This window comes from Thamnophis sirtalis, unplaced genomic scaffold (assembly GCF_051295495.1).
Source record: "Thamnophis sirtalis isolate CommonGarterSnake01/CBP01778 unplaced genomic scaffold, rThaSir2_p1.2 scaffold_1, whole genome shotgun sequence".
NCBI lineage: Eukaryota > Metazoa > Chordata > Lepidosauria > Squamata > Natricidae > Thamnophis > Thamnophis sirtalis.
In genome coordinates, this window is record NW_028261381.1 from 135,870,066 (window position 1) to 135,896,894 (window position 26,829).

Here is a 26,829-nt window from a genome sequence, read left to right on the forward strand (position 1 = left end):
ATTGCTCCTTGCATCCTCCAGAGTAAACCAAAACAGTGAGGAATGTCTCTAGGGAAGTGGCTGGTGGCAGCATTATTGCCATATATCTTCCCAATAGTGTTCTGAAGGGTGTAGTAATGTTTTAAATGAAGGATTTAGAGATGTGCTCATGGGAAGCAAAGGGACCAACTCTATAAAAGCTTGTATTAAGATTTATCATGCATTCACAAAAACATTTCCATATAAGATGGATAGATAATCTCCATTGAAATACACTGTATTGCATTCATGCAAAATCAAGGAGTAATTTCATTAAATATGACTCAGGTTTTTGTTATGACTATCCATCACCTCAAAGAGAATGCTTACAGCATGCTTGCATTAAGAATCTGTCAATAAATTTTTATGTAACTTTACTAACAACTATGTAGCATTTGTCTTCCAAAGCATGGCTGTTTCCAGATGTGCTAGGACTCTTAACTGATTGCATAATTAACAAAGCAAATATTGTCTTTGTCTACATTGGAAAAATGTATACATTATTACACATTTATGAAATGCATTTAGTAGGCTTTGCTATGGAACTAAACTCAAAAACTTCTATAAATATTACAAGGTGGGGAATCATACTCTGAAGTTACAAGAAAGTGGTACCAACCTACACACTCACACATATTAAAGCTCTGTTAAAAAAGGGTGTGCATTGTGACAGCCTACATTTCAGAACAATGCTTAATAACACCTTTTTCTGGGAGAAAGTGACAGTTTTGACAGATATTTGTATTTTAAAAAGTCTTTATTACAAATTTGCTCTTCTCACAATGTGACTGCTATACACTATGACACACTCTAATCACTGGTTGTGTGTGAGATCTGTTACAGATTCAGTTTTTTCTATGACATCCAGAGAAGTTTTATGATTATGTCAATCTGTTAGAAAGAATCTCTTTATAAGCAAACAATAAAATAGGAGGTATGCACAAGAAGCCAATGAAACTCATACAATAAAATATTTGATCTGGATATAAATATGATTTCATAAAAATATGTATACAAATGGAATCTGGTTTCTACACAGATCATGCTGACCAAATTAGAACCAGAGCCTGAACTTGCAATTGTTTATTGAGAAAGCTTGTAAGCTTCAACATTCCAATATCCATTGACATCATTTAAAAAAAATCTCCTATATATCATTTAGACAAAAGAACTGTACACATTAAGAGGGCAGATTGGCTACACAGGTTCTCTAGGCAACCAATGGGGCCATTAAGTGATTGAATGCATGGAATGGTAAACAGATCAGCCCAGTGCAAGGTAAGTTGTCATTTAAAGGAGCCCATGCCCTTTAGTAAGAGTGCATTATTTCCAGTGTTTTCAATAAAAATATCACAGACATATAAAACAGCAGCATCTGTACTGCACATTAGTGTTAAGTGCAGCAAAGAAGCCAGGATATTTTTAAAAGTCTCTAATTGGTAATAAGGTAACCAGTGCAAAGACGACACACTTGCCTCATGCTGCTTTTAACACCCAAAATAATATTTTAGAATCGTAAAAAGATGGCATTTAAAAAGAACAGGCAATTGTGCGTAAAGTGAATAAGATTTGAGATCAGTAGACAAGCACACAATGCAATTTCCCAAATAGTAAAAGAAAAAGGCCTGCAAAAGGCACAAGAGGACCAAATGATAAGCATCCCAGACTATGAGAATATGATCTTGGAATTGAAGAAGAGAAAGAAGACGAGATGGTTAAATCATTCAAACAGTCTTCTAGACATCAGAACTGTTAAGTTTTGAACCTCAAGTATACATGTTTCTACTGAGGTGCAAAGCATCCAGAAAATAATTAAGACAACAGTGTTTAGCAAATCTCCCAGCGTCATCCAATGTCACTCAATTTTCAGTAGTGAAACATATCTTATACAATTCTTGGCAAAGTGGAAGCGGTGAGTCACACACAGCCATATTCATACCAAACCGTTTGCTGATCAACAGGGGGATCGGTTGATGAAGGAGGGTTCTTGGAACCAAGTCCTTTGTTTGTTTCCTCAATGCCCTCTGCCAAAATTTTATTTTCTGGTGATGGATTTGGGCATTTGGCAATCTGAATGTCAATTGAACCACCTCCCTGAAGATTGTTCCCTTCTGAACTGTTAGGAACAATTCTGACAGGAGTCCCAGTGGAGACCTCCCCACTTTGCAACAATGACTTTGATTTGGTTTTAGATCCATACTGGGGAGAACAGTGTTGCTCTAAATCTACTTTTGCCCGTTCCTGTGGCTGAGAGGAAAGATCATCCTTAGAAATGGTGGAAGAATAAGAAAATGGAGGGAACAAGAGTGATCTCTCATCTTTCGGAGGGGCAAGAGAAAGGCGCCTGACATCAAGTTGTCGACAACGAGAATCCACACTTTGCAAAGAACCGGTTATCTTTGTAGGCTGTGATCGTTCCCTCAGAAAGCTCTGCGAAATAGAAGCTAAAGGCAACTGGGAAGTCTGGCTGTCTGAGTCCTTGCCTATCTGCCTATCTGCAGCCACAGGCTTTGGAAGACTGTCATATCGTCTGTATACATCGGCGCTAGTGGCTCTCAGAAGATCTGCTGAAGCCAAGCTATAGGTCCGGTTCAGTGAAGCACTCTGCCTGCCCATGTTGTTATTCTGTTGAGAGGATGTCAATGGTTTTGATGCTCGACTGGCTTGATTTCGAGGTCCATGGGTAAGCTTGTTGGAGTTTGCCACAAGTTCCGATTCTGATGGTCCAAGATTTGGTTTCAGGTAGTGGCCTGGTTTAGGTGGTCTTCCATCTTCAGCGGCCCCAGGCAACTTTATAGTTGGAGTAACATAACTGGTGGGTGTCTTGCTTGGCTCCTTCCTGTACGACTGTGGAAACTGACCTCCAGGGCATGGAAGCTCACTGGCTTTTCTGAAATAGTCACTCAGCAAGTCATCTTTACCAGATACATCCTAAAAAGGATTGAATTAAAATTTTATTTATTTATATATTAAACTTCTTAAATCCGATTTCCCTCACAGAAAAGCTATGGCCAGTAACTTAATCAGTAATTTAATGAATATTTATTATTTATTTATCACAAAAATACTTATTCTTAATAATAGCATATCTATAACATAAAATACAAATCCGTTTTAATGGGTTCCACCACAAATGCGTGAACAACAAAAGCGCACCTGACTAAACCGCGGTGACAAAACTGCGCCGACAAAACCGCGCGCCGAATGAGCCCTGAAGCGCGCCAACAGCGTGCCGACAGAAGCACGCTGTAACCTAACCCTAACCCTAACCCTAACCCTTACCTTAACTTAAATCGCGCTTCTGTCGGCGCGCTGTTGTCGGCACGCTGTTGTCAACGCGCTTTTGACATCGCGGTTTTAGCGCCGCGGTTTTGTTGGCGCACTTATGACGTTCACGCTTTTGTCGGGTCACGGTTTTAATGCAGGGTCAGACCAAATAAGTTATTTGCAACTAGCTGCACTTATGCATTAAGTATCCATGGCAGTTTACTTGCAAGCAGATACACAGACACAATCCAAAAAATTTGATGGTCTTGAGTAGTATAATTTTCAAGCAGAAAAGAGGACAATATAAAATGTTTTAAACAAAATGCTTGTATAATCACAATAGAACAATCTGATATGAAATCCAGGCCAAATGGATATTTTAGAGCTGAAGTTATTTTCAGCAGATTCCTGTAAAAACAGGTATGACTGGACAACCAACTTTTCAATATGTTAAACAATCTTAGAATGCATCTCTAGAATGTAAGGCAGCAGAAAGTTTAGTATATTCCTAAGGCTGCTTGTTTTAAAATATTATATTAATATTGAATGAATATAAGCTTATATATAAACTAGGCTTAAGAACTGAGTTGCCTACTAACCATATTGAGATTAATGTCTGATAGTACACCTGAGTATGCCTAGAGTGACAATGGGATTGCAATCTTAAATTAATATATATACAAGTTCATTTTAATTGTACATAGAAGTGGGTACCTTATAACAAGGGTGTCATACTGGATTTTTTCAAGGGCTGAATGAGCATTGTAGTTCTCTGCGGGTTGGCATGGGGGGGGGGACAGATGGACGCCTCCTGTAGCACTCCATTGACCAAACCCAAAAATGGGGTGTGGAGGTCCCCCGCAAAGGCCCCCTGTGCCCTGTTTTGGCCATCAGAGTGCTGCAGGAGGCCGTCCAGGCCAAAAATGGGGTGCAGGGACACTGTATGGGGGGCCCTATGCCCCATTTTGACTGCCAGAGGCACCCCTGGCCAGTTCTTTGCTATTTCCAGGCCAGTCCCATGGGCCGGATTTAAGCACTGTGTGGGCCAGATCCAGCCCACATCCCTTGAGATTAACACCCCTGCCTTATATATCATTCAATATTAATAATTTCCATGAATTTTTATCAACAGAACCTAATAACCACACTCAAGGAGGGAGGGAGAGAGAAGGGAGGGAGGGAGGGAGAGATGAAGAGAGGGGGAGGGGGGAGAGAGAAGGAGGGAGAGGGAGGGAGAGAGAGAGAGAGGGAGTCTGACTAACTTGTTAGTGGAACACAAAAGTTTATTCAGACTGTGGGATAACCAGGTCTGACTGCTGGATAAACCTATGTGTTCCAATAACAATCAGGGTCCCATATCCTGCAATGTACCTTTGATGATCTTCTATCCCCATAGAGACAACAATGTGTTTTCTGTATAATTTACTTACTTTCATTGGAGATAATCTGTTGCTTTCTTCCAGGAATTCTTCTAAGGTTACCATCTCATTACCCGGAGAGGCAGATCGGTGCTTAACAGATTGCTTCTGTACATGATTGCCTTTCTGAGATGTATCATATAACAATGCACCATTCTTATTAAATGAGGAACTCTGCTTAGTGTTTGAACCCACAACTGGAGAAGAAGTGGAACAAAACAGACCATCTCTAGATGTGCCAGGCATATTTTTCATTAGCACCATATCTTCACTGCTAAAGCTTTCTGATCTGTCACGAATATAATCATAAGATCCTGTATCAAGAAATTCAAAGATATAAAATAACCTTTTAAAAATTATTTTTAAAAATATTTGACCCATTCTTATAAAAGGATTTGGGGTATCCTAAGTCATATATACAAATACTGATTTAATATTTGCATTCTACAGAATCTGCATTCTACAGAACAGGAACAAAAATGCAAGCCTTACCCAAAAGATTAAGAATTAATTTATGAACATTCCTGTCTAATAATTAAGGGATTGTGGTACATGAATATTGTTGTGAAAATATCATACCTTTCAGGTTTAGAGGGGAGCTGTTAGTGGATGCATTTTCACTGTTCTCTAAGCTATCTGACCCAGACACTGCAGGAAATTTAAAAAAAAAGAAAAGAAACCAGAAGAAAGAACAAAAAAATCAGAGCTGCTTCTAGGCTGCATCAGGTTAGAAAGAAAGAAAAGGCAGAATTTCCGCATTGAAATAATCATCCTCTAAAACCAACTTACTGGAGGGCATGGGTCAATAGTAGAGCAAATGCTTTGCTCAAATTGGGGCAATAAAAGTTCAATCTGAAAACTGCTACCTCTCTGTACTGACAGCAAAGGATAGAGGGGATAAGATGCCTCAGGATGAAACAACTGCTTATCTTCCAAGAAACATCTTCAGTAGCACCAAAGAAGTCAGTATTTCTTCTCACATTATGTTATTTTGAGGCTCAAGGACTGGAGATAAAACCTCTCTTTAAAATAGAACTTTTTGATTTCATAGCCATCTTCTTCTGTCAAAATAACTCTGAATATTTGAGGATCATTCCCATCCCAAGCTCAGGATCAGAATCAAAGGAAAAGAGCTTAACTTACTGTGCTGCTTGTTGGAAAGTTGTGCTGCAGAGCAATTAGCATACAGGTCATCATCTGAATTATGGCCTGAAAAATGTAACATTTTTTTAAAGGTTTGTTTGCTCTTTGGCATTTGATATGTTCAGTTGGCTAGTATAATGTCAATCATTATCTACAGGATTGCCTCTCTTCAAGGACACCTGTCTGTCTCACCATAGATAAAGTAGGTAGATCCTTTCCCTTAAACATGACCATCTGTGGATCTTTGGAAGCATGCCTCTTCCATTGCAGCCCCTGCCCTATGGGACACTGTCCCCTGGGGTGGGATTCAGCCTGTTCTGACTGGTTCAGGCAAACCGTAGCTCTGACGATCAGCTGGGGGAGCAAACCAGTTTGCTCTGACGATCAGGAGGGACCGCCCACCCCTGTGCTTTACTTTCTTATATTCTCTCAGCTGATTCGCATGGCAGAGCGGATTGCCGCGCCTCAGCCTTGTTACTCCCAAGAAATAACATGGAAGGTAAATTGTGTTAAAACTGTGCATGTGCACAGAGCATGCAATAACTGAACCGGTTGTTAAACTGTCAGGATCCCACCACTGATTCTCCCTCTTGATGTCCAACAGATCTAACCTTTTAATCCTTCCAGACAGCACTTAAAATCTGGCTCTTCTGCCAAGTGTTGGGATAGGGCAAGGTGGTATGAGAATGTGAATACATGGTGGCGTCAAGTTTTTCTGCTTAGTTTTATATTGTTTTATGCTGTTTTATTGGCTGCAAACTACACTGTTATTTTTTTTTAGTTGGGTGGCTATGTAAATGTTTTAAATACATAAAATTTTATTTCTTCTGAAACTAATAATGTCTTACTGAAAAAAATACCCATAGAATAGAATAGAATAACAGAGTTGGAAGGGACCTTAAAGGTCTTCTAGTCCAACCCCTGCTTAGGCAGGAAACCCTATACCACTTCAGACAAATGGATATCCAACATCTTCTTAAAGACTTCCAGTGTTGGAGCATTCACAACTTCTGGAGGCAAGCTGTTCCACTGATTAATTTTTCTGTCAGTAAATTTCTCCTTAGTTCTAAGTTGCTTCTCTCCTTGATTAGTTTCCACCCATTGCTTCTTGTTCTACCCTCAGATGCTTTGTAGAATAGCTTGACTCCTTCTTTTTTGTGGCAGCTACTGAGATATTGGAACACTGCTATCCTGTCACCCCTAGTCCTTCTTTTCATTAAACTAGACATATCCAATTCCAGCAATTGTTCTTCGTATGTTTTAGCCTCTAGTCCCATAATCATTTTTGTTGCTCTTCTCTGCACTCTTTCTAGAGTCTCAACATCTTTACATCGTGGCGACCAAAACTGAATGCAGTATTCCAAGTGTGGCCTTCCCAAGGCATTATAAAGTGGTATTAACACTTCACGTCATCTTGATTCTATCCCTCTGTTTATGCAGCATAGAACTGTGTTGGCTTTTTTGGCAGCTGCTGCACACTGCTGGCTCATATCTAAATGGTTGTCCACTAGGACTCCAAGATCCCTCTCACAGTTACTACTATTGAACAAGGTACCACATATACTGTATCTGTGTGTTGTTTTTCTTGCCTAAATGTAGAACCTTACTATTCCTGCCAGCTTGGCGTCATCTGCAAATTTGATGAGTTCCCCATTTATCCCCTCATCCAAATCATTGAAGATAAGCATGCTATATGCCTACCTTTTGGTTTGTTCAGTTGTCTAGAGACTGGAGCAGAGAAAGTCCTGGAACTTGAGTCCACATAGCACTGTTTAATAGCAGGAGCTCTTGTATTTTCAATGTGGTCATTGCTGCCTCCACAGTGTGAAATTCTCTTCAGATTTGAATCCCCTAACATCAAATGGGAAAACATTGAAACATTCAAAGAAGTGAGAGACAAGAGACATAGGTATTCATCGCCTTAGAAATTCATAGGGAAAAATGGTTCCATCAATTTCTTCTGATTTTTAAATCTTTTCATTTATGATCAGATAGTATCTATTTCTATTCAGTTTTCTAACCTAATTTCAGATCAGCAAGAATGAGTGACAGAAGACTGAATAGCACTTTACATACATTATAGAACCGAAGGAGCTATATATATAGCCCCAATATATATATATAGCTCCTTCGGTTCCATAATGTATGTAAAGTGCTATTCAGTATATATATAATACAATTTGGGGAGGGGAGGAATAACTGAAGCTATTCCAAGGCTGAAAACCTAAGCACAAGTGTTTGGGAGCTTTATATCAAATTAAGTGATTTTTTAAAAAAAAAAGTTGAATAGGATTTGGGTTCTGAGTGTTTGTTCAATATTCATACACCCTTTAGGGATTTCTGTTGCTAATGTGTTTTAATACTTCAATCCATTCCACTCTACTAAATATATTTGATAATGAAGCAAGACTGAATCAATAATATGGGAGAGAACAGAATACTTTCTTTTCTGAAACAAATGGTCCTACTTGAATTTTTAAAGAACGAATTGGAAGGCATTCTCATTTCAATTGTTTCAACCGCAATGTTTCTCAATTTCAGCCACTTGAAGAAGTATGGACTTCAACTCCCAGAATTCTCCGGTTATCATGGAATCTTCATACATCTTCAAGCGGCCAAAGTTGAGAAACCTTCTTCAAGAGTGATCTACATGAAATTTGAAGTGGCACAGATAATCCAAGAAGTAAAAGAGTAAAACCTCTCACTCATAACAAAACTGGTCTAAGAGCATAACGTTTTTAAGTCAACTAAAACAGCAAAGAAAAGGCACAAACCATTCCATGCTATTGAAGTAGCATGCTAAACTTAACAAAGCAAACCATGGCTGAAGCAGCACAAGACAAATCGTTTACATGTAGTTTCAAGCATCTGTTGAATATACTGTTCATTCTGATGCACTGCTATGGCATTTAAGGTTAACTGGCTAAGCACAGCTGCAACTGTGGCTGTTTACTATCCAATTGCAATGGTGTTTGCCAATCAGAACAAAAATCAGCTTTAATGCCTTTTTTGAAGTTATTGGCTTAGCATTTAAAAAAAAACAAGACATAGATTATTATCAAGCTATTTTCATCAAAGGCAGAGGTCTCTATATTTTCATGTTTACACCACAATAATATTAGACAACAGACAAGCAGCAAAATGAATATAGGAGAAATTGCAAAAATTGTTAGGAGTTATTTTTTTTAACACAGAACAGAATATTATTAAAAGGATGCATTGCCAGTGACAGAGCAACAAAAATCTATTTTAACATCTGGACAGGACACGAGGCACATGGGCAAATCTGCAAAGCATTAGTGTAGTACACAACAGGTTCACTTACTCAGCATGTGCACCATCACCAAAAGTACTTGCAAAACTATAGGCATAGTATGTCATGCCCCATTAAAGTGTACAGCTCTGAAGAAATATTCCACATTGTGCAACAAGGTCCTTCATTTTACTGATGGGGAAATGTTCTTCGTGTTGACTTGATTTGATCTTGGATTTAGTCTGTCTCAGTTATACGCTGAGCATCTATGACTGTGTATAGAAGGGCTATAGATTTCATTTGTTCAAAAATAAAACACTGGAAATGCATTCGGAATAAATGATAAGAGGTTAGAAATCTTTTGTTTCTGAGCAAGAAAATGATTCATTAGGAGAGGATGAGATGTCGGAAGACGACCAGAACCGGAGACGATTAGAGAGAGATGAATTATTTGATGGTGACTTTGGAGACTTTTCCTTGGGTTTGCTTGTGGTTCTCAAAAAGGCAATCTTTTTACGTTGAGCTGCTAAGTTTTATCACCCAGAGACCCCAGAAAAGAGAGAAAAAAGTAACAGAAATAACTAAAATGTAATTTCAAACATCCATGAAAACTGTTAACATGAACAAGGACTAAGCGTTTCTACAGCCATTGTTAACCAGATAATGTTCACATTAAGATAGATAACTATCTACGGCAGCAGAACAGCCTTTCTCAAGTGTAATTCCACAATAGATTGTGGCTGGGGAAAAAAATCCAGATCATTTTCTGAAGGTTGCACATTAGGCAGTGTTACTTGTACATTAGGCAGTGTTAATTTTTCTGCAGAGGATCTCTGAGGCCTGAAAAGTATTTCAAGAGTTCCTCCAGGGTACAATACTGTTAAGAAAGGCTGCTCTAGTATTTATGGTTAAACATACATTACAATTTCTTTTATGAGGTAAACATATGTATTTATTTGAGTTTGTAAAAATCAAGGCAGCTTACAATAAAATAAAAACACAAAATACATAATATAAAACAAAAATAAAACCACACAGCAACAGGCATCATCTATATAACCAGGAGGCCGGCTCAAACCCATGGTCAGGACCCCAGGCTCAAACATAAAGTTACCATATCTTCTGGAGTATAGCGTGCTCTTTTTTCCTCTCCCAAAAAGGGTGAAAAACAGGGTCCGTCTTATATACTGAATACAGCATTTTTGGCCTCCCGCCCCTTCACAAAAATGGACCTGCCGGGGGTTGGGAGACCTGCAAATTGCTCCTGGGGGCTGGGGAGGGCAAAAACGAGTAAAAGATTGGACATTTTTTGCTAGTTTTTGCCCCCCCCCCCGCCCCCAAGTCTACAAGCCTCCTAAAGGCAATGCATACCCATTTTTTTGGCAAAAAATGGGCCCATTTTCAGGAATAATGGGCTGTTTTTGCCCCCCCCCCAGCCTCCAGGAGCACTTTGCAGGCCTCTTAAACGCTCCGCATGCCCCATTTTTGCTAGTTAATGCCCCCCCAGCCCCCAGGAGCAGTCTACAAGCCTCCTAAATGCAATGCATACCCATTTTTTGGCAAAAACAGGCCCATTTTTGCCCCCCAGCCCCCAGGAGCACTTTGCAGGCCACTCAAACTCTTTGCATGCCACATTTTTCACAAAAAAATGAGGCATGCAGAGCGCAAAAACTTTTTTTTTATTTACCTCTTCAAAATCTTGGTGTGTCTTATACTCCCCAAAAATAGGGTAAGTTTTCAGGCCAATTGGGCTTTTGAACGCATGCACTAAAATAAGCCCTCCCCTGAAAATATTGCAATACAGCAGCAACCATGAGGTGACCACACTCGTCACCTCCTGCACCTCAAAATTAATAAGACCTCCCCAAAAATAAGGTCAAGTGCTTATTTCGGGGGTCAAAAGAAAATAAGATTTTGGGGAAAATACAGTACCCGTACAATATCATTACAGTTCAAGGGCATGTATTAGGATAATCAACATAATTTCCTTGTTTTGTGGTGCTTAAGTCAATGTAAGAATTAGAGGAAGATCTATTCCAGAATTTTTTTGAATTGAAGCAATTATTACCCCTGAATTATTAGCAACAAAATCTACTCAATTCTTTACCAAAACATATTATGCAATAAAAAAACATAAGAAAATATCATATATTATTAAGGATTCTTCACATTTTTCATATTTAGATCTGTGTTGCGGATTCTTTTCTCTTTGCTCCCTCTGCTGTCACCAAGTCAGATGACACTTTTCAATGCAGAAAAATTAGGCGGGTTACAAACTCTGGGGAAAGTTTCTGCTTTGTGGGAAAGTTCCATAATGCAAAAAATACTCATTAATGCAATTAGAAACCAAGCTTATTAACAGAATGCACCTATACTATGAAGGTGGCATAAAGCAACTAACGTTTGATAAACACATAGAATTAGCATGTACATTATGGCATATAACAAAAGTGCAATGTTTCAGTTACAGTCTAGTTATAAGAGCTCTACATGACTGATAGAATAAACAGAAAATTAAAATACAATTCTAAGAACAGCACTACAATCTTAAAAGAACACAAAAATAATATACAAAACAACAAAAACAACTTGGTAAATCTATGATATCATAATAAAAATAAATCTTCAGGATACTGAGGGCTCTAAAGGCAAGAGACTCATCATTAAAAAAAAGTCCTGTTTGTTGCTGAGAATTATGATGCACTTTGTACTTAAAAAAATAAGCATGCATTGCAAAAACAACCAAACAAACATATTTGTCTTTGTGAAAGAAACACTTGCTTAATTTTCAGAATTAATTCCAGAGTGGCAAGCTTGGACCTGAAGCTGACAAGGAACCTTATGCCAATATTTCTTTTTATTTGCACAAGATTGGTATCAACAACTTTGCCCTAGTCTAACTGTCTAAATCAGTGTTTCTCAACCTTGGTCACCTGAAGATGCATGGACTTCAACTCCCAGAATTCCCTAGCCAGCTCTGCTCTGGGAGTTGAAGTCCACGCATCTTCAGGTGACCAAGGTTGAGAACTCTGGTCTAAATAAATGAAGGGAAAGGGAAAACACCTTAATAGAATAACAGAGTTGGAAGGCACCGTGGAGGTCTTCTAATCCAACCACCTGATCAGGCAGGAAACCATATACCATTTCAGACAAATGGTTGTCCAATCTTCTCTTAAAACTTCTAGTGTTGGAGCATTCACAACTGCTGGAGGCATGTTGTTCCACTGATTTAATTGTTCTGTCAGAAAATTTCTCCTTAGTTCTAGCTGCTTCTCTCCTTGATTAGTTTCCATCCATAACTCTATACTTATGGCTAGCTCTTTCACTTATATACCTAATCACATTTTGTTAAAAGGCCTAAAAGATAGCAGTGCCAAACAGAAGTGATTATTAATTGGATTACAAACGCAACATGTTCTTGATTAACAAAATATTGTCAGCAAAAACTAATCAGAACGGTGCTACAAAGCTAATTCACTCTCCAACGAAATGAAATGCCTACCTTTGACCATGGGTCCTGCTTTATGCTCTTTGTCTTCCACGAAGCTGAAATCTTTGGAAGTAGTTTCCAGACTCTTCTGTTGCTTGGGTAGCTGTGATGGAGTTTGTGACTCCGCTGTCTCCATGCTTTCTAACTGAGATGGAGAACTATCTGCTGAAGATTTCATTCGTTCTCTCGTTGGCTCTTTCTTTGCCTTCATGAATTTAACCAAGGCTTTAGCTCCTATCCAGTGGTTTTTCCTATTATTGGAAATTTTTAATAGGACAGCAATATTTTTCCTCTTATATTTTAAACAATAATTATTTCATTTAATTTTCTCATTCTCTACGACAGGGATCCCCAACCCCCGGGCCATGCAAGCGGCAGGCAAGCATACAAAGCTCCATTTGCACCAGCAGCAGGTACATGCAAAACCATCCCCCCACACACTACTGCGGCCGGTCCACAGAGCCACAAAAAGGTTGGGGACTGCTACTCTACAGCAAGAAAGTCAGTAAGATTAATTAATTATGACTTAAAACAAGTGATATAAATGGAACATTTCTGAATTCTGTTGCTTATAAAGGAGCTTTTTTTATTATGGCCATAAAATGGGGTGGTCATATAAAAGATCTATTTAAAAACTTTTTGGTAGAAAATATACCTAACTTGGGTAATGAAACATGTGCAAGAAAACAACCAAGCTCAGAGAGCACCAGAGACCCTAATTTCAACACTGAGCTAGAAATATTCTGCTTTAAATTGCACTAAAACCAAATATATCTTCAAAATATACTGAGTTAGTATTGTGTATGTTAATGGCTGCAAGGATTTTATGTCTTTTATTGGAAAATATCTTTAATTCCCTCTTAGTATGGTTAACTAAACTGTGTGAGCAAGCTTCGATGCCTAGATTAATTTTGTATTTAAAAAGAAAATCCAATGCAGAATTTAACTCTAATTGGAAACCATTTTTATACATGCAATTGTGCCACATCCAAAATTGGGGTTTTAAAAATCATATCTTCATTTGATGTATAATTTGCAGTACTGATTCAATGTACTGTCTACTATCTATCATTTTTTTCTGAAACAGAAGCCTCCAGCTAAGGGAAGGCTTCCTCATGTTTTCACTTACAGAAAGGGCACCATGGTTTATTCATATGTCAATTTATTAAGTCAAAGTGTGATGAGTGAAGTACAGCTTGTACCAGGGGTGGTTTCTGCCAGCATTACTGCTGGTTCGGTGTGCATGTAATTTTGCCTATAAATAGGTCTGCACATGCGCAGAACATTTAAAAAGGTCAAAAAAAGATGTTGCGGTGATCGGGCGTGACGAGCATGCCGTCTCTACCGGTTCGGAGACCCAGTTGCCATTTCCAATACCGCTTCCACCAAACCGGTGTGAACTGTTAGGAACCCATCTCTGGCTTGTATCTTATGAATTCATTTGGATGTGATAATTAATAATGCTTTCCTATATAAAACTTACTTTTTGGGGGTTGGATCATAAAACCTGTATTGATCCATTATTTTCTCTTCCAATTTTTCTTTGTGTCTCCTTAAGTCATTTAATTTATCACTGTTAAAAAAAATATATAATGAAGAGAAAATTAAAAATGTATAGTTATTTGCTGAGGAAACATTACAATGCTAAAATTGAACTATAATATTTTTCCAGGAAAAGAAGTCAATATCCCTGATAGCAACATAAAAAAATCCTTCTCAGGCCGTATCTAATTTAAACACAAATATTGTCTGAGAAATATACCTATAAATAGGATTGTTTCTGTCTGTCTGTCTCTCTCTTTCTTTCTCTCCCTCCCTCTCCCCCCTCACCTACCTACCTAGTAACCAATCACAAAGAATCTGGTATCATTGCTTGCTGAGATAAAGAATGGTAAGTATTACAATACACTGTGGTATGACTTCAACCTAGCAGAAATTATACATCAAAGCTCATATATGACAACATCATCATGCATTATTGGTGCTAACAACAATGGTGACTGGGAGTAAACCTTCTTTACTCCCAGTCACCATTTCATTTAACAAGTCCAATGACTTGCGCCTATTTTCATACTCAAACATCAGATTAAAACGTACACAATGAACTGTATGCTTACATTTTAGTTGTAGAGAATTGCTTTTTGGCAGCCCTCAATGATCTCTTTTAAAAAGTTGTCCTACTCCCGCATCCCTGTGACATAATATTAATCTCATAGGCCAGTGATGGCGAACCTTTTCGGCACCGAGTGCCCAAACTGAAACGTGTGCATTTCTGCATGCTGAAGCGCCAGAAACCCGAATACCAGCTGGCTGGAGCGCGCATGCTTGTTTTTTGGCTGTTTTCAGGCTGTTTTTCAGGCATTTTTGGCTTATTTTCAGGCCATTTTCCAGCTGTTTTGCAGGCCCCCCAAAAAACAACCCCCAAAGGCCCAAAACCAGCCTGGAAAATTGCCATTTTGGGGGCTGTTTTTAGGCCATGAAAACCAGCTGGCCAGCGTGCATGAAGCGCAATTGGCGATGACGCACGTGCCCACAGAGTGGGCTCTGCATGCCACCTCTGACGCGCGTGCCATAGGTTCGCCATCACGGTCATAGGCCAAGACCAGTAGGCAAAAGGATTGCTTCTCTTACATATATTGCTTTTGTTCCTCGTGGTATTGTTCTTTATTCTCCATGTTCTGTTCCAGCAACATTTGATTCTGATGACTTAATAGTTGGATTTGACTGAGAAGATGATGATTCTCTTCTTCCAAGTTTCCTTTTAGTCGACCAAGCAGCTATTTAACAGACATACCATGGATGAGGTTTTCTGCACACATTTGTCCACATGTTGCAAAGCAACCAAAGAGAAGACTTTTATTTATGAAAAATCTCTGCTCAGTAAGCAGTTCTTTGAACTTCAGTACTAGCAGTCATAATGCAACCACCAGCACTTAAGATACACAAATATATACTTCATAATGCAATCACCAGCACTTAAAATACACAATTAGCACTTAGCAAAATTAGACATAATCAATACTAAAAGCACTCAGGGAGAATTTTAAAGGATATTACATATAGTCCTTGACTTACAAGAATTCGGAATTGCAACAGCTCAGAAAGGGTTGCAAAATGTTGTACCACCACAAATGTGGTCACATGATGGCGATCTGGGTACTTGACAATCTGTTCACACTTATAACCAGTTGTCAATACCCTGCAACAATGTAATTGTCACTTGCAATCTTCTCCGCCAGCTTCCCCTAAAAGTCAATGTGGAAGGCATCAGGGAAGTTTGCAAGCTGCTGAGAAGTTTGCAAGCTCCTCCTCCTCTCTGGGAGGGCTGGTTAAAAGAGCTGCTTGTCAAGGAGAGCTGAATTCCTTTGGAAGGATACAGAATCAAGATCTGTTCCTGTGCCCCACTGAAAGAGTTCCTTTCCATCCATGAACAGGAGCTTGACCCCACCTTTAGTGAGGGGCAGAAGCAGAACTCAAATCTTGAACATGTGAACTGCTGAAGGAGTTCTTTTCCATTCATAGAGCAAGTTGCCCTGTTTTGGCAAACAGTTCTTTCAGCTAGTCTCAGAGATGAGAGGAAGCGGAAATCCAAGCAAGGAGCATGATAAGGAAAAGAGTGTAGGATGCTTCAGGGGAGACCAGGATCAGTCCATGCATAGATACCTCTCTACTTGGGGGATGAAAATCCTGCTTGGAGTTGAGCAGGGAAGATTTTCAGCTCCAGAGCCTCTCAGGGTCTCCTTCCTGCCTCCTGAGGTACCCCACACGCCTTCTCTGGAACTCTGTCTGCTTAATAACCGGTAAGATCATTTAATGCCCACAACCAGGAGTGCTAGATTTAGGGTGGGGCAGCAGTGAAGCACCACTTTGCTCAGTGACCAAGATTACAGTCCCACTTGTAAGTCAAGAACTATCTGTATGGGGTTGAATTTTTATTCTCCTCTTTTGCTAGCCTAGAAAAAGTAAAAACCAATTCTAGGACGGGGTAAAAGGAGGGTTAGAAAAAAATTTCTCCCTACTGTTACTGAGCTTTAAAGGTCTCTTTTTCTCCCAATTCAATTTTTTAGGATTGAACATGAATTCTAATCCTAACCCATGGTTTTAAGAATAAATCAGTTCTAACAGATTATGCATACTACATCTGTTGAATTGCAGTGATATTTCCCAGAGGTGTACAATTTTTGTACTTTCATAACACATAGCACTCACCTCACAGTGGTTGTCCAGTTTAGTTAAGGTGATGTCCATATTCTGGTGCTGTTCCTTCAGTTCATCATAACGAGCTTGCCAACGGTTCAGCTCTAGTTGAGAATTATTCAAGGATGTTTTCAGCTCCTTAGTGTGACTATGAAGCCCTTCATACTCAGCTTTAAGTTTGATGTGTGACATATTCATCCTCAAATAGAAAAGCAAAACACTCTCATTCAAATGCCCGGCAGCAATTACTTTTGACTTTTGTAGAATTTAAATCTTAACAAGGTCAAGAACTAAAACTTTGGTTTAATCCATTGTTTTTACTACACAGATATATTTATAGTCCCAAAACTTGAATATCCTATTCAATTTCTTAATATCTTATTACTTAATATTAAAGTAACAATATGAAAGGGTGACAAAATTCTGTAGTAAGACTTGCTTGTTATGGCTTTACATCCTTTATTTTACTAGACTAAGCTCCCTGGTTATATCTTTTCCTATTGAGAAATATTATTGCTGTTATTTGAGGACTTAAAACTAAATACTATACTAGACCTTAAGAGAAGTTATATGGGTGGGAGTTTCTGTTACTTCCAAATATGTTAGAACCAAATTACTCTTTTGTATCACAATACAAACTGATGTAAAATTTGCAACAACATAAAGTTGTGCAATGGGATCATTGCCCAAATACATTAATATTCCAATGACATAAATTGTCAGAAATAATTAAATTATAAACCAAACACCTGACTACTTTCAATACAATCAACTTAGTCCACTGTTTGAGGGACAATGTCTTGATGCAAATATGCACATCCAGTAAAATGTGTTTCACAATACTGGGATTCTATTATGCAAATTTCATTAAGTTTGTAATTCTTTAGTCGTACAATATTTAATATTGCTTAGAACTTTCCTAATTTCTAAGACACTTGCAGGAATTAAAAATGCAAATGATAAAACATAACAGAACTAATGCAATTAAAATCCTTGCAAAATTAAAATCAGTATGATTAAAATCAAGATCAATTCAACTAACAAAAGATTTGTAAAAGAGATGGGCTTTTGCCATTTTCTAAGGAGTTGGCACGTTTAGGTGAAAATTCCACAGCCTAAAGATTGCCATTTTCCACAACTGGGAAAGCAGGTTTATACTACAGTTCAAGACTTTTTAGAACTAGGCAGTTAAGGAATTATCGTATTTTTCAGAATATAAGATGCACCTTTTCCCTCAAAAAAGAGGCTGAAAATGTGGGTGCAGCTGAATACAGATTTTTTTGCCTCCCAAAACCCCGCCCCTTCACCAAAATGGCCGTGCATAGCCTCTAGGAAGCTTTCAGTATGCTCCTGGGGGCTGGGGAAGGCAAAAATGAGCAAAAAATGGGCCAATTTTTGCTCAATTTTGTCCCCCCAGGCCCCAGGAGAACTCTATAAGCCTCCTAAAGGCTATTCATGCCCTTTTTTAAACAAAAAAATGGCCCGTTTTCCATGAAAATGGGCCATTTTTGGGAGGTCTGCAGAGTGCAAAAACTTTTTTTTATTTGCCTCTTCAAAATCTTGGTGAGTTTTATAGTCTGGTGCGTCTTATACTCTGAAAAATACGGTAATATAAAGTAACATTCTCCTCATACCTAGATAAGTTATTGTGAGCAAGTGCAGCCACTTTAGCATAAATGTTAAGGATACGCAATTAATAGGCAATCATTTGTATACATTTCTAATTGATATGGATCAACCAAATTATCCCATTAACATATATTAACAGTCTGCATCATTTCTGAAAACACATACCTTTCTATTTCTTCTCTAAGCTTTTGATTCTCTGCAGTCATTATTGTACTTGTTCTCTTCTCCTGTTGTAAAACATCCTTTTCTGTCTTTAAAATCATCTCCATCTCTTCCAGTTCTGTTTTGTGTTCTATTAAACTGCTGTATCTGTATGAAACAAATATGTATGTGCAATTTTGCCTTAAAACACATTATAAAACATCTATAAAATTTTCAAACTAATCCAATTCAACCCAAGAGGGGACAATACCAATTATTTTGAATGAATATGATCAGCATAGAAAGCTTAAACAAGATTTCTCTTTAACAATAATCTTTATTCTGTTGTTTTTCCATACTATTTCACCCAAAGTTAAATATTTTTAAGCATGTTTCATTTGTTCCCATTCAAATCAACAGAACATGAACTATTGAATGTTGTCTATTATATGTATATAATAAATCAAATTTGAGTATATACATGATAAATATAGTGAGGCCTATATGAAATTTTTAAACAAACCCAATTTAACAAATAAGGGCTCAATACTGATACTTTATTAAAATATGTACTTAATAACTTATACTTTAGGGACATCATCTAAACATCATTGGCCATAAGGATACTAAAGATCATATGATTATCACTATATGATAATCTTCTCTCCATCTGCCGCTTTAGGTAGAGAAAAACTTCTACTATGAAGTAAAACCCTGTACCTTTCCCCTAGATCTTTGTGCTCCAAGTCAAGATTTTTGTGCAAGGTTTTTAGGTTGCTGTGCTGTTTGATTAGTGCTTCATATTCTGTAGACTGCCTTTCGTGCAGCAACACGAAGTGTTCATGATCCTGAAGAAGCGACTCATATTCTGCTTTGAGTTGCTCTTTCTGCTTCAGCAGTTTGTCATTTTCATGCTCCTTGGCCAGCTGCTGATTCTGGAGTAAGGCATTCTGGGTCATCAAGGATGTACTCTGGGAATTCAGGGTTGAATTCTCCACCTATAGTTTCCCAAAGAAAATGACAAATCTACTATTACAAAGAGCGATCCAGTCTGAAGTTGTCTATTAAAACATATGCTTCTTGCTCCCTCTTTCCTACCATACCTCTCTCTGTTCTATCTCTTTAAGAATTTTCTTATCACAACTGGCTTACTTCCCACTATTAGAACCACATTGTATGGAATTTAATCAGAACATCCACAAACTCCATTTAGTGAAAGGTCATTTTAAATGCAATTTCCCTTCCTTTTTATCTGTTTTTTTTGTTTTTTACTTCTTTTTGCCTTGTCTTTGTTTTTTTTTCATCTTAGAAAAAGCATAATAAAGTGTTTTAATACATCAAATCCAAACATTTTCCAATTTTCTCAAAAAGTAGAATACTCAATGTATTATTTTGCAGGTTGGGAAAGGAAGATACATCACACTGACATTAAAAGTAATTTGCATTAACAATATAAAATAGTTATTTTCTGCTTCCTCTAAAACAAACTATCTAGAAATTTTTAGACACATTTCTTCTGACCTGGAGTTTAGCTGTTTGTGTTTGCATTGCAGTATTATGCTCTTGAAGGAAAGCATTTTGCTTTTGTAGAGTCAGGATCTGGCTATTGAGGGAGCTATTCTGCACTTCCAAACGTGCTAGTTGTTCCTTATGAAGCTGTATCCCTGTTTGCAGGGCTGCATTCTGAAGAGAGAGAAAATAACTGATAAAGCAGGAGAAATAAAATCCTCACAGTCTGAGATCAACTGTTATATATAACTGCCCTTTTTATTTAGGCAACTTATTTCACCAACTTGAAAGAAAGGTTAAATGTTTAGAATGGTGAAACACATTAAAGAAAATAATGTTAAGTATTATTCATAGGGATGCTTCATATGTTATAATACGCTTCTGAAACGTTACATAAAAATGTGTATTTATTGTAGTTTAGCACAAACTAAGTTCAGAACCGCAGATGCATGGAGGAGTAGGCAGACACTACTCAATTGGTACATAGACATGTTCAAATATAACCCAAGAATGAATTAAAATACGTGAATTGTTTGTAACCTAAAATAGAAATAAACACACATAGCTGACATCTTACATTCCTTTCTAGATCTATAGCTCTGTCCTTCACTTTGAGAAGCTCCATCGTTGCTTCCTTCTGACAATTTTCCAACGGTTGATTCAGCTTCTGCACAAAAATTCCCTCTTCTTGCTTCTGCTTAAGACATTCAAAATCCTTCCTCATCTGTAAATGTAGGCAAAGATCGTAACATGTGCAGTTATTTACTTGAAAAGATGACACAAAATGTAAGAAAATCCTCCAACAAAAGCAGCGTTAGATAGGAAAAAACTTTACAAATACAGACCAAAACCCTACATGGTCAACTATGTTTACTGAAATCAATTCTGGAGATTTTGTCTCCAAAAAAAAGTACATACATGTTATCTATTTATATAAGGCTTTATGTATGTGCACACAGGCACATATGTATATATATGTATGTGTGTTGCCCGTATATATACACTGACCAGAGCCAGTCAAAACTAGGCAAGGCCAGAAAAAAGAAATCAGGACTATTGATTAAAATTCTCTGCAAATAAAATAAGGCACTTGCATCAGTGAAATTAAGTAAGCTTCTATATAGAAATTGTATTTTCATAAACAAACTAATGACTCACTCACAAAGAATTAATAAAACTCTGGGTTTAGTAAGCATAAGACTTTTAATAGTTAATGCTGCCAAGCAAATATGCCTAGAACTACAGCAGTACTGAGGATGGATTTAGTTAGAGCAGCTTACACTGGGTAAGCCAAATAATCTTTGGTTCATTGAACTGCAATCTTCTATGTATGCTTACTCTGTAGCTAAATCTCAATCAATTTGAAGTTTTTAGTTTGGATGTAAGAATCCGTAACATGTCAGTCCTGTCCCATTCATATGTTAATCAATTCTCTTTTCTTTTCCCTCCATGGGTAAAAAAGAATAAATGTCTAATAATGGATTACAAGAATATTCAGTTAAGGATTCTGTTTTCATTCATGAGAAGTTTCATAAGTAAATAAAAATATCCATTGCTAACATTCACTTTCTACATGGGGATCTTCTATTCTCAATAAATGTAAGATGAATTACAGGTAATTATTTAGGAGAAACCCCTTTTAATTGTAAAATAAAACTGCATAGAGATCTAAGCCGAGAGTGCCAAACTCAAGGCCCAGGGGCCGGATCCCGCCTACGGGTTGCTTAGATCTGGCCCACAGGGCTGCTCTGGAAACAGTGAAAAACTGGTGTGTGGTGCCTCTACCAGTGAAAATGGAGCACAGGAGGGCTGTGTGTGGCCCTTCTGAACTCCATTTCGCAGGCAGAGAATTGCAGATGGTCATTGCAGCTGAAAATGGAGCTTTCAAAAATGGGAACCCATTTTTGCTGGTAGAACAGTCGGACCATCACAGGTGCCCCCAACATGAGTGACATTGAGCTGGCCACGCCCCAAGCCACACCCCACCGCGGTCAAACATAATGCTGATGCAGCCCTCAATGAAATCAAATTTGACACCCCTGATCTAAGCCATAAACAAAAACCAGAGACCTTCATCAATAGATTAGAAAGAACAGGATCAAAAGCACTTTTTACAATCAGGAGGAAGAATTTCTGTATATATCAAGGTTTGCATTATTTCATAGGTGACCTGTCATGGGTCACTTGCTACTATCGAGCATTATTTCTGGGTTTCTGTCTTACCATGTTTAGTTCGTTCTGTAACTGTTGGTTTAAGTTAACAAACTCTTGTAGTTTGGCCTCCAATGCAACAATTTTCTCTTCTTTACTAGCTAGTGTTGTCTTTAGAATACATTCACTTTGGCTTTCCAAGATTTTATATTTCCTGAGGGGTGTTAAGGACAGCATGTCAGTAACTGAAAATATATGAAAGAACAAAGTCCATGTTTTGCAAGTATTAACCGAATGCCTAAAATTTACTTTATATCAGTATTTTATTTTCTCATCTGGGAAAAATCAACGAATAGGATCAATGTATAGAATTGCAACATTAGATTAGAAGTAAAGCTTGTCCCATGCAAAGGGGCTTACCCCAGAGACAAACCAGGGTGGGGAAAAGTACTATTATCTCTGATAGTGATTATGTCATGTCATTTCAGAAATCCCTGAATGAAACTTCCAGTGTACCCATAAACGTTGCAATAGGATTAGAATTTTTAATTGATACAAGGGGAAAGTATTAAGTATACATGTGTTTGGCTAATTTGATTGTAAATTGATTTCCACATTTTTCAAATTCATTTTTGTCCTGGTCCCTCTTGTTTTATTCTGGGCCCCTCCACTTGTTGTAATGTGGTATCTGGACCACTATCCACAAAGTAACTGCAATCCTTTATCTAAAGAAGCTTTCATACTCTTTCAAGCAGTGATTGGAAGAAAGAATGCTTCTACAGAAACTTACTAATTAACAAATTTTTACAACTAGTAGTTTTGTTGCCAATTGTAGGCCATTTGTTTAAATAAGAAAACCACCTGTTTAAAAGATTTAGATTAGATTGGGGACTTTCTTCCAGCTACCTGACAACTACAACTTCCAATGGCAAAGAAGCACATATGCCTAAAACGTGAAGGAGACTAAAGGAACAGAAGTTAAAATACAGAAAAATACAGATTCAGAAACAAACTATCTTCTCACTTATCACTGTTGCCATTATCATCCTGCAGAAGCAGCTCCTTATTTAGTCCCATCTTCTCTAGTTCTAGGTCCAATTTATCCATCTCACTAGATAACTTTTGGCTTTTCAACTTCTCAAGAACTAAATCCTGTAAATAAGAACAACAATGACAAAACAAATAATTTCCAAGGCTGCTAGGGGAAAAAATGTGGTGAACGTGTACACAATTTTACTGTGAAGAAACATAAATCAAAATGTTTTAAACAAGATTTTACATGTAGCTGAAATCTTAGTTGCACAATGGTTTTAATCAGACATTGTCTATAGACATCTGGTACTTTTCAAATCTACTGGACTTCACTTCTCACAAACAGTGAGCAACTAAAACAGTTATAGCTCAACATACCTGAAGAGCAATAATAGCTTTTTTTGGAACATGCTCTTCCATAATTTGAATGATTGTCTCTCAGCTTCTATACAATACTTACGATTTTTTCCTAAAATAAAGTAGTTACTCTATGCCAAGCAATGATTAAATGAGGAAATCTATTGCAATTTCTCATATAAAGGGAAGTGTCATCAGTTATGGAATATCTGAATATGTTAAAATTAACTTGATTGTATAAGGTAATAATCTCCCCTATTTGAAATACCATAGTTCATAAAAATACTAATATTGTCCCACCATACAAAGAGGCTCCATGAATTTGCAAAAGGCTTGCACATACTACAGCATGATAAAGTAAACTGAACTTTAGTTAAGATAAATCTAAATTGTGTTGTATGTGAATCAACAATTGGCTTCCATGAATTATAAAATCAATGACTGTGATGAGTGCCTACAATTCATTATTCCCTATTTCTAAGGAAGTTGTAAAGCTTTTAATCACTACATCCTGATTTCCTATTTCCTCGTTAGATGGTAGGCAGTGAAATTATGCTTACCTCTCTTAACGTATCTAGAGTTCTCTTGTCAATAGTAACTTGCTTCTGTAGATCTTTATTGTTCTTTTCAAATTCCTTCATCTTATTTGATGAAGCACTGACTCTAGCAAGTTCTCTTTCTAAAATCTTGTATTCCTTTTCAATTGCTGTTAATTTTATAGTATTCTCATCCAAGTTAGCATCTTTTAGCTCTACTTGCTGCCACAGTCTCTTTGTCTCTTTTTCCAACATCTTTTTGTCTTTATCCAATTGAAATACTTCCTGCTCCAACAATTTCTTCTCTTTTTCCAACCATTCCACCTGCTTACTTGAGATCTTCAGTTCTTCCAATTTTCTCTGAAGACTTTGATTGTCATCTTCAACACGCTGGAGTTCTTTTTCCAACTGTTGAACATTTTTATTGTTACTTTCTAGAATTTGCTGCAGTTTTTGATTCTCAGCACTCATACTCTGGTAACTCAGCTCCAACCTTTCTGATTTCTTGAGCAAAACGTTCAGCATGACTATGTTTTTTTGAAGTTCTTCCTTTTCCTTTTCTAGCTCTTTGTTTTCTGCCTCTATCTGGGCTAATTTTGTACTGGTGAATCTCATAGTTTCTACAATTTGCCTGAGCTCCAGGTTTTTGTCATCTAGTTGTTTATTATTCTTTTCTAAATTTTCCAGCTGGATAGAAACATTGTGCAAAGTATCTAGAGACTTTTTCAGCTTTCTGTTTTCTACTTCCAGATCCTTGTTTTCTTGTTCAAGTACTTCTACTTTATCAGTGGTAATTTTCATGACTGCAACTTTTTTGGCAAGCTGGTCATTCACTTTTTCTAGCCGATGAAGCTCTTTATCCATTTCTTCTACTCTTTCTACTTTTTCTTTAACTTGCTCAAAATCTTTTTGCAACTGCTTTTTTTCAAATTCAAGTTTACTGAGCTTGCTGTTGCTCTCACTAACTGCCTCGTGAAGCATTTTGTTTTCCATTTCAATGTTTTTCACTTTGGCCTCTGTACTGACTTGAGATCTCTGTCTTAGAGAGAAAACCACTTGATTCAGGTGATCAGTTTCTTTTTCTAGGTCTTGTATCTAGAGTCAGAACAAAAAAAATTCATCCTTTATATACCAAATATGCACTCTTGTAGATAAAAGAAAATCTGGATTAATAAAATGAAATTGACTGTTTTATATCAAACTGTATGAGAAAAAAAGGTATTGTTGGATTCATGCTTTTACTCTATTTTTTAAATAACATTTAACACAATGAGTCATATGAAATTTATCTTTATCCAAGACAATAGCACAAATGTTAGAGGAATGGCTGAAGGCCATATGAGGTTGCTAACACCAAAAATTAGACTCAATCCAAAATTCAAGAGAAAAAGAATAAGATGATTCAGTTGAACAACCAAGCATTATTTCAAACAGATACAATTCATCAAATGATACTCTGGAAGGCGTATTTATGCAGCAATGTCACTTCATGCAACTCAATTGCACCTTTACAATGTCAGCTGATGTGACATCTCTTAACCATCATTCTAAATCATTATACTGAGGTGACTCAACCAGAAAAACAGTTCCTGGAGAAGTCAACATTTCAACCAATTTAAATATAAGTATGAAAATAAAGGGATAAACTGCTTTCTATTTTGAGTATGCTCGGTTCTTGAATTCAGCAAAAACATGTTTCTCCTCTTGTTATATATATGTATGCCAACAATTTTCTAACACCCAACTGAAGTTATTTTAGAAATAACTTCAGCAAAACCCACATCTCTACCTGTCTTTCTTGATCAGCTTTTAAAGCCTCCATTGTGTTCTTAAGATCTTGCTTTTCTTTCAAGAGTTCTTCACTTAAAGCCTCCAAGTCTTGGTTACTTTGTTTCTCCTTTTCTATCTGATTTTGCAGCTTCTCAATCTGGATAAGAAAGGTTTTATGTAAGAAGAAACACTGTGCACATAGAAGGACATTTTGAGAAATTAAGTATTTTAATCTTTATCAATATGTTTGCCAAAGCAGTATAAGACAGCAGAAATAAAATATGTTGGCTTCCACCTTCTTTAGATGTGGCAATGAATCAAAGACAACATAGCAGCTACTTAATGAGATGGTATTTCTAAAATTTATTAGCTATATGTTTGGATGAATACCTACAACAACACTGCTCTTGGATGGTACAAAAATGACTATTTCTACCTCCTTCCCTTTGCCCAAAGTACCAAATGTAGGTAGTCCGCAGGTTATGTAAACATGACTACCATGAATTCAATAATACACAAGGAATGTAACACAAAATGTCTGCATATGTGTGAGGTAACACTTTATAAGTTCTAATTGCATAAAAGAATATCCAGTCTTGGCTGAGCATCCAACATTCATCAAGCCTATTGAAGCTATTATTGGCATATAAAAAATTAATTGGCCATGAGAGTGCTGGGGCAGTTGAGCTCTGATTTCTGAATGAATTGGCAATATATCCAAAACCTAAAAGTTACTGGAACTAAGAAGTATATGGATGATTTAGAAAAGGATGAAGGCTGGAGGATCAAGAACTCACTTTACATGACAGAAAAGTTTAGATAAGGGGCTCATCCAATATGTTTAGATAAGGGGCTCATCCAATATGATAAGAACATTTAACTGTAAGAAGCCTATAATTGCCACATGCTTTACAAGAG

At 37.3% G+C, this 26,829-nt stretch overlaps 1 protein-coding gene across 2 annotated transcripts in view; it reads right to left on the minus strand.

Moving 5' to 3' along the window:
* Positions 1 to 756: 756 nt before the first annotated feature.
* The window catches only part of CCDC88C (coiled-coil and HOOK domain protein 88C), a 98,497-nt gene continuing 72,424 nt past the window's right edge, over positions 757 to 26,829 (minus strand). Inside the window, exons 14-30 of one of the 2 annotated variants that reach the window (XM_087725541.1) lie at positions 25,931 to 26,068; positions 24,166 to 25,236; positions 23,241 to 23,368; positions 22,289 to 22,430; positions 20,643 to 20,789; positions 20,078 to 20,239; positions 19,277 to 19,554; positions 18,581 to 18,724; positions 16,799 to 16,985; positions 15,221 to 15,366; positions 14,073 to 14,162; positions 12,602 to 12,840; positions 7,548 to 7,697; positions 5,847 to 5,912; positions 5,283 to 5,351; positions 4,716 to 5,017; positions 757 to 2,949 (exon numbers count right to left, since the gene is read on the minus strand). In XM_087725541.1, the coding sequence (XP_087581667.1) occupies positions 1,936 to 2,949; positions 4,716 to 5,017; positions 5,283 to 5,351; positions 5,847 to 5,912; positions 7,548 to 7,697; positions 12,602 to 12,840; positions 14,073 to 14,162; positions 15,221 to 15,366; positions 16,799 to 16,985; positions 18,581 to 18,724; positions 19,277 to 19,554; positions 20,078 to 20,239; positions 20,643 to 20,789; positions 22,289 to 22,430; positions 23,241 to 23,368; positions 24,166 to 25,236; positions 25,931 to 26,068 (4,473 nt within the window). In that variant the 3' untranslated portion in view covers positions 757 to 1,935. The remainder of the gene's footprint in view (positions 2,950 to 4,715; positions 5,018 to 5,282; positions 5,352 to 5,846; positions 5,913 to 7,547; positions 7,698 to 12,601; positions 12,841 to 14,072; positions 14,163 to 15,220; positions 15,367 to 16,798; positions 16,986 to 18,580; positions 18,725 to 19,276; positions 19,555 to 20,077; positions 20,240 to 20,642; positions 20,790 to 22,288; positions 22,431 to 23,240; positions 23,369 to 24,165; positions 25,237 to 25,930; positions 26,069 to 26,829) is intronic. The other variant, XM_087725546.1, reaches the window with a different exon arrangement.